Source organism: Mytilus trossulus, chromosome 4 (genome assembly GCF_036588685.1).
Source record: "Mytilus trossulus isolate FHL-02 chromosome 4, PNRI_Mtr1.1.1.hap1, whole genome shotgun sequence".
Lineage (NCBI taxonomy): Eukaryota > Metazoa > Mollusca > Bivalvia > Mytilida > Mytilidae > Mytilus > Mytilus trossulus.
In genome coordinates this window covers 54,144,919-54,153,919 of record NC_086376.1, presented here as the reverse complement: position 1 = coordinate 54,153,919, position 9,001 = coordinate 54,144,919, and the positions used below count along the sequence as shown (strand labels likewise).

Genomic DNA, 9,001 nt, shown 5'->3' with positions numbered 1-9,001 from the left:
TAAGACTGGGATGAACAATTATTAATTCTAAGATTTAAGATTTCATATTTATATACTATTTTAATTACATGCCAATCGAGATGTCATTTTCAAATGTTGGAACTAATTAAATAGTTGATGACAGTCATTTTGTTCACGTCCGATGTCGCGCTCCGAGAGTCCGGGATCCACATTGACTATAAGCATAACAATATTGTCATATCGAAACTTCTACAAAACAATTATAGACAAGAGACACTTCAACAACGGTGTCCAGCAGCGAGCTGCAGCGCGAACCATTTACCGTTATTCTGCCGCAGGCATCAACGAGGATATACCAATCAATACTCGCCCCTGAAGACACAAACACGATAATTGTTGCGTAAATAAGAGAAAATATTTGTATTAAAAGAACTTTTTATTTATTTGAACAAGCAATTAGTCAAAAAAGTCATTATCTTTAGTACTTTGTTCAAGTACGCTAACCAACGTTCTATTTTCTTTGGACTTTTAATGGAAAGCAAAATGATGGTTGAAAATCTGCTGTCAAGTGCAAAATGTCAATTGTAAATCAATCATATATTTGGCATTCTTAACTTTTCTTCTTTCGTTTCACTTTCGATATTTTAATGCATTAAAGTTGTTTGTTATTCGTATTTTTTTTTCAATTATAAACCATTTATATTGCGGTTAAATCGTTCGAAAAATATTTGTTTTTAAATAAAAAAACATTCAGTGCACAAAATAAAGACTTAGTGTAATTTTTTTCAACCATTTTTTTCAGTTTACTTGGAAAATTCAAAACATTTTAAAATATATAACTTGACTTAAAAACAATTATTTCATTCAACTATCTAAAAATTATCTAGACTCAAATATTGATCGAAATAGTTATCATATCAAATAGTATATAGGAAAAAGAAAACTTATCCTTTTTTTAATAAAAAAAAGGAGATAATGAGTGTTCCTTCTGCACAACAGGGTGATATTTTGTATATGATTCACAACTAACTAAAAAGTTTATATTTGAAATAATTATATTTGCATCAAGGTATAGAATTCAGCGCAATTTTTAACATGATTATTTTAGTCGACAGTTCGATATTGCCCTCGCTGTTCCGAATAACGGTCCGCCGTATCTCGGTCTGTAGGTAGTTTGTGAGTTGATGAATACTCTTATACGAGTTATATATATATATCCATAATCTTGCATAGATAACATTTAAACTTCATGCAGTACTTCATATATATAAACTGTCTTTTTGCTTTTTAAGTAGCGGATTCAGGAGAGGGGTCGTATAGAGGGCGGGGCCTTCTTTGATTTTAATATATATAGTTTTCTACATAAAATTGTAAAAAATTGTTTCGCCTCGCAGTGCTCAGTGGTATATATGTACCTTTTCTACAACCCCGTATTCCCCCCGTTGGATGTATATAGACTCACTGAAACAGTTGTTTTCTTGTGTTTATTCCTAAAACCATCGATCATTTATAATATTGATACAAACAAAACATATTTTGATTTTCCCACATTTCCTTAATTTACGTTAAGCACCTCGATCATTAAATTTGACTTACTCTAAATGTAATAAAAATTCAACAAAATTTAGCGAATTGTATAATAAAAAATAAATAACTTTTTTTGTATGTTAGAGCCTTATTGACACTCAGAAACACGTTTTAAGCCTGTGGGACATGGTAAACTAGGTTAAGTAGAGTGAAAAAATAGTGTCACTTCGACTTTCAACAACACAATCTTCTTGACGGACTGAAGATTATTTTTGTATATGCCAGTGAATGTACCCCAGTGTCATTTAGAAAAAGAATATCTAACACGGACAATTATTCTGACAAGATATGAGAATGGGAATACAGAGAATGTTGCTGATGTTAAGACATTTCCCCCTGATAAATCGCGCTCCCATATTGGCGGAAAACTTGTAAATATTGATCAATTCATGATAAACGATTCGTTTTTGTCTCACATCCGATATCAAGATAGACATTAATATAATGCGAATTTCGTATATTTCGCGATACCTATACTATCCAATAGTAAGTGCATACGTTTTTTAATGCATGTAGACGTTTCACGTGTAGTCAAGACCCTAAGGTTCAAATAAGCTGTAGTAAAACCTCAAGTAAAACCGTCTAAAGACGATCAAAACTGCAGCAATGCCCAAATTCTAGATACTTGTAAATAAAAAGGTGGCGACAACCGCAAATGAATGTTGCTTACATATTCATCTTTTTTTTTTTAATCATTTAGTTTAAAAGATACTGAAATATCAAACGATTTAATAAATACATTCAATAAATAAAAGTAAACAACATGTAACAGGTTAAATACAATAGAAACTCAGTCGCCATATTAGATATATCTTTACCAAAGAACGTTGTAATGTCATAAAATCTTAATGTCTGAAGATTTATATGTTATTCAATCTGTTCGTGTTGAAGCAGACGTTCATACTCATCTTGTAAAAAAGCAGACACAATTCTCATACGATCAAGTAAAATATAATCACGAAGGTGTCTTGATATTCTAGAGTTCACAGAACAAAGAATTGCAGGACTTGGCATCGTTCTGTTAGGAACGTCCCTTCCGGTTAAGCCAATGGCGGTATAGACTTCACAAATTAATACACCGAAGGGTTTAAACATTTCTTCAATCTTTCCTGCAATGGCTGATGTACTACGATGTATTTTTTCATCTAACTCAATCCGTTGGAGTACGGAGATCATTTCAGTCATTATGTGGAAGTGGTTATTTAATTTGTCGTGTATCTGAAATAAGTTCGTATATGAATTAAAATTATAAGATTATTTTTTAACCGACAATATTTAATGTTCATACTAATTTCCTTTATGTTAATTGAATTCTTCTACTAAATGGCATTTTTTTTTCTTACCTAGCTCCTAAGATTATTTTATAAACTATTTAACCACCGTTTATATACATAAGACAATTATTTGATGACATAATCCTACTGGTGAATTGGTTCATAATTAAATTCATTCAAAGAGTATTCAATGACGACCATATCCCCTCATTGTCAATATTGAACTATATATGTACCCATGCATATCTCAGTCGAAAAAAAAAATTCTGCACTGAAACAGTTTCCCCTTAGGATATGCAATTCTTAAATTTATACGCTTTTTTTTTGTTGACATGATAGTCGTAACACAAGACAATAACAAGAGCGTTTTCAGTAGTTTTTGCCTGTTGAAGGACAGAGACTAACCAAAGTCCGTTGATATATTTTTATTCTCCCCTTCCAACCCCGTTCAAAAACATCGTCAGCTGCTGCTGATGGTTAAAGTAGAACTAACCCCAGGTTAAATATTAGTTTAAATCATGAGAATTATTCAAACGGAGTATCATTGAATAGCTTTGATAAAAATTATGCCTATATGTTTGAGTTCAATATATGATATTCTTGGAAATTTATTTGAATCTTCTCTTTCGAAGCCAGAACTCAGCGTTATTTTTAATTGTTTCTTTCAACACAAGAAGAGTTGTTCCTGTAAGCAATATACTATGGTCGTTTTTCCATTTTCACAACATATTGATCTTTCACGTTGGTTTTTTTCTCTTTTTTTCACGCATTTTCAAGAGTTGAAGGAATATTCAAAAATAGAAGACGACTAATTCAAATTATCTTTTTATTTTTTTGAATCCAAAATGTTAAAGGATTTTTCAAGCCCATGCATAAAGCATCGTTATAATTAAACTTATATACTAGTATACGCAATAACAAACGTCTATACTTACGGTTAATGAGTTTCTATAATCTAGACTGTCGACTTGAATAAAATTCATGCAACGAGGATAATTTCTTAAATGCTGTAGACCATACAATACATGAATTCTTCTTTCCTAGGATGAAAGTTACAAGTACAATTGAGAAGCCATTGAAGAAAAAAATGAACATACATATACATTTGGTAGATGACCCATATGAAAACATAAAATAAGCATAGAAAATAGGTACCAGTCAAACAAAATTCGTAAAGTTGCTGACAGCAAGCCCAAAGTACTAAACCTAGTGCTATAAGAAACTTGGATTATTAAACTTTAATATAATAAGCCACTGTACTTCCATGTAGATTATAAACAGCAGTGTAATAATACAAAATCTTGTGTAATGTTTTTTTCAAAACACACAAAGATCTTGCCATCATGAATTCGATCTCTTTGTTTTGCTTTCGGATTGAAATAAAAAAAAAAGGGATTTATTAATCAAAGCATATGGTGAATTATGGTCTTGTTAGATTAGAAGATGGTGTGGTATCCCTCCAATATACATTCAGTTTAAGAAACAGGATTAGAACTAATTAAATGGCATACTATTAGATATACTTAAATTACCATAAACATTTCAAGGAGGTCAGTAGTAAGTGAAATAATAGTCGCAGCTTTCTTTTTACAGTTTGTTATCACAACACGTAGGCGATCATCGTCATCTATCGGCTGGAATAGTTCCGATGGCATTGATACCTGCAAATGACTGTTGCCGCCACAAACATGTCGGTTCGCAGTGGCGATTACCATCTGAAAAAGTACTATATCTACAAAATAGAGAAGTATAATGACGTATTTTATTTTGACCCTCAAAGAAGAGACATCGATTGTTAAAATGCGTATCTGATACAGGAGAGTTAGCACCGTTAATGTTATCACTTTACCACCGCGTCGATGACGAAGTCTGTACCGGTTATCTATTACTAGTTGTTTGGAATAACCACTATATGCCTTTTAGAATATGCACAAGACGTTAGAACTTTAATAACACTTTGTAAAAATATATCATTTATAATTAAGAAATTTTGAACGTTTATTTGTTCATAACACAGTCGCGACTGGATCTATTTGATGAAACATGCCATATGCCAAAAACAATTTCCCATTGTTTAAGAATCCTTTACTGAAATGTAGCTGCATTTGCAAATGAAATCAGCTAACTAGATAAAAACCACACGGGAAGATATGTGAAGATATGTTTGAAAGCTAACCTCAAATTCAAATTCAACTATTTTGAAAATATTAATCATTATAGGTGACTTACATATGGACAGTAAGTATCCTCTCCTTTTTAAAGTCATGTTTAGAACGTTGTTCGTCATATATTGTAAAACAAATTATGCAATATACATATAGTTATTATAGCTATATCGCATTAAGATGGAAAAATCCCCAAATGTTTTGCGTTACAATTCAATTGATTGCTACATTTATTTTACTGCGATAAAAATTACTAAGGGAGTTTAGCAGATGTAAAGATAAATCAGAAACCTAAGGGTGTATTTTGATGCACTTTTTTATGAGTGGTTAATTCAAAAGGAAGAAAAAATTGCCATATCGTAAAAATGAACCAATAAAAGTTTAGCCTCAATGAACAGTGTCATTTTTCTACATTTATTAGCTACATTTATCGATCAATAAGTTGCGGCAGCTAGGTAATTGCGACCCGTTTCGTAATTAATTAAAAAATACAAGGATATGATTAACTACGATATTTGGTAAACATCGCAAGAACCACCACTGAAACATTTATGGGGGTGTTAAAAGTACAAGCATTACAAATAAAACAAATAATTGTTATTGAGTCAGTGCTAAAAATAACGGCAATAAAACACATGGTTAAAGTTTTTTTGGGGTTCGGTTTTTGTTATTGCTTTAAGCGGCTGTGCAATACGTTTATATTAATTCATTTCATTGTCAAAGCAAACAAACAAAAAAACTTTAAAATCCAATTTTGCAGGTCTTTTATACGATTAGTAAAATTAGTGTTTATCTGATCTGCTCATGTGTCACATCCTTTATTAACATTTGTAAATAAGTTTGTTAAATTTATTTCTAACAACTGAAATATAACAAGATTGAAGCAAGAGCGTTCAATAAGAATTAACGCAGCGATCTGCTATAGAGCCACGATGATCTCTATACAAATGAGAATTTATTCAGTAACTGTACTTAATGCAGGAAAATCTATTGTGATTTATGTTTCGATGCTTTTTAAACTAGTTCTGTTTCCTTCCTCTCTTTCTAGTCTTTATTTTCGTGTCCACCCTTTATGGACATCTTTGACAAAGAGCCGTTAAAGTCCAGAACATTTTCTTTCTATTCTACCTGCAACATTTTTGTCATAAAATAAGATTAATTCACCTACCTACAAAAACCATATGCAATGATGATAATTATAATACTTTTGTTATACATTTTCATAACATAATCATATTCACACTTTTCAGTGATGGTATAAACTGATTAACCCGCACAATGACGTATTGTAATTATACTTTTGATGTTAAGTGTCCTTGATAGAACAAGATATCTTCTTTCTGGACTATTCGTGTGTTACCTGAGTGTTGACATTATTTTGATAGATACATTAATATCTCTTTGATATAAAAATTACATAACGATTTTTTACATCCTTCTTTAATTTTTCCAAACAATTGTTTCTCCTTAACGTGTGATACTTAGGGGACTTCCTATATAAATTTATAAAATGATGGTATGATTGTCAACTACTTGTAGCCAAATTTTATCAGAATCTCAATGTCAACTGCAGGTTGCCGTGCGGCCTTCAGCGGGGATAAAACACATAGCATTTAGTTAAAAAAAATCATCATAGATACCAGGATTTAAATTTTGTATTTGTACCAAACGCTCGTTTAGTCTACACAAGAATCATTAGTGATGCTCGGATAAAAGAAAGTTAAAATGCCAAATAAGTACGAATTTGAAGGGCAAAGAGCATAGGACCAAAAATAAAGCTACAAAAAGTCTCAACATGATAAAATGTGAAGTATAAACCCAACAACCTGATTTATGAAAACATAAATAAAACAAAAACAACCATTGCTAACACTGAAATATAGACTTATAACTTGAACAAAAAATTTAGATGGGACCATAATGTTAGACATATGTATGAGCGCTCAACATTCCCTAACATACCGTGTGAACTCTATGAAATCTTCTATGAATTTGAAATTATATTTGTGAATTCAAACCGTTTTATTGCAATTGTGTCCGGTTTACATCCACAGAATAAATACAAAATGGAAACCGATGTATGTCTCTAACATAAACGAAGTTGAAAAAACTGTCAAAATAAGAGCAACTTGTTACCCACACGTAAGTTGAATTAATTTCACTACCATGCATAAATAAATCGTATTAGACATGTTAATAGGTAAAAAAAATCAAAAAAGGTTCAAATTTATGGGTATTATCTGGATGAATAAAGTTCCTGCTGTATCTTACTTTCAATTCCAATATATATATATATATATATAAATAATCTTTATTGCAAAAAACATGAAACCCTGACGGGTTAAAATGCAAACATAGTACATTGTATACACAAGTGACAAGAAACATAACTATACATGATAAATGTTTTTAAAAAGTGAAGTTGATATTAATAACATATATCTATATATGGATGTTTATAATAATTGACCAATGTGGACCTTATTTTCGCAATTCCATAGATTGCTTTATATAGTCTACAACACTAGACAAAATATCTTTATTGGGATCTAGAATAGTTTTAAGTTTAGAGTTTGAGTCAAGCTGGTTGAAATTAGGATGATGGGTTTTAATTGCATTTATAAGGGAATGTCTTCCATTACTGTTAATTTGGCAATGAAGGAAAAAGTGTTCCTCATCATCTAAAATTTTACAAACTTTGCACAGTCTGTGTTCTCTTTGATTTTTTTTATAACGTCCTAATTCAATTTCCAAATTATGATCACTTACACGTAATTTTGTTAAAAGCTGACGACTATTAAAATTGTTTAGATTGTGCAGGTAGTCCTCAAATTTAATTTCATTTTTAAGTTTACTATAAAGATAAAGTTTTTAACTGTTATCAATATTTGAAAGTTTTTGAAGAGTGATGTTATTATACTTTTCCTTCACTATACATTTAAAAGTTTTTTTGAGTGATTTTTTTATAAGTTTAAAAGGTTTATCAAAATCAACATATTGTTCTTCATCAATATTAAATTCTTTAAAAATATGCTTGGCAAAAGTGTACCAATTATATATTCCATCTTCAGACATAGACTTATCTAAAAAAAAAATAAATTCTTGTATATATATATAGCATGAACTAAATTCTCCTGTTCTCTGTGTTCTCTTTAAACCACAAATGTTCGTTCTCCGGTTTACCTTGGGTTACAGCGTTCACACTGTCTAAATGTTACCCGGATTTTAAAGGCATAGTGTGAACGAGGTATAATAGATAAACATTTCTCTCAAACAACTTAAAAATCAATCCAATATATAATTTTAAAGGAACAACGTGAGATTGTAAAAGTTTTTTTTTTAAATTCTGTATTGCTGCTTTATATGTAAATGCTACATAACAGAAAGTTCTTCGGGGGAATCGTAATCTTGGTAAAGCAGGGTGCTATATTCGGTGCATACACGGTGTTAAATTTCTCCTACGGTCAGTTTACATTCGAATGTCGGCAACTTGTTATGCAATTTTCCAAAAGTTAGTTATAAAACAAACACGTATGATCCAGGAATCGAGCACCTGATGACAGGGGGCACATATTCGACGTAATCTAGGACTTCATTAATCCTGTTAATATTCACGTTGGTATATGAAAAGCAATTATCAAACAAAAGAAATCGAAGGCTTGCGTTTGAAATATAGAAAAAAAACCTATATTTTGGTTGAAAATATAAATGATGGAATAGCTCAAATGTGATCTCATCATTGTGTTATTCATGCTCGGTATACATAGTTGTTGGAGCTACAACATTATCTTTGATGATTTTAAATCTTTCTCACAGCAATTTCCATGAATTAAAAAACAAAAGACAAACTGAAATTGACTAAAACGCAACTATATTGGATGCATATTATGGCCTTTTTGATGGTGATATGTAATTATATCCTGCAATTAGGCAACTATTGTACAAAAACATGAACACACATGAATGTTTGCTCTTCTGTTACCTCTTTTTTGTTTTTGTGTTCTTTCACACATT

At 30.9% G+C, this 9,001-nt stretch overlaps 1 protein-coding gene across 1 annotated transcript; it reads right to left on the bottom strand.

The window, feature by feature from the left end:
- Positions 1-2,349: 2,349 nt before the first annotated feature.
- LOC134714001 (uncharacterized) lies at positions 2,350-6,225 on the bottom strand. The gene is made up of 4 exons (XM_063575257.1): positions 6,156-6,225; positions 4,355-4,554; positions 3,758-3,862; positions 2,350-2,766 (listed from the first exon to the last, which is right to left on the bottom strand). Exons 1-4 carry the CDS (start codon positions 6,166-6,168, stop codon positions 2,416-2,418), a joined length of 669 nt encoding a protein of 222 aa, XP_063431327.1. The 5' UTR covers positions 6,169-6,225; the 3' UTR covers positions 2,350-2,415.
- Positions 6,226-9,001: the final 2,776 nt, after the last annotated feature.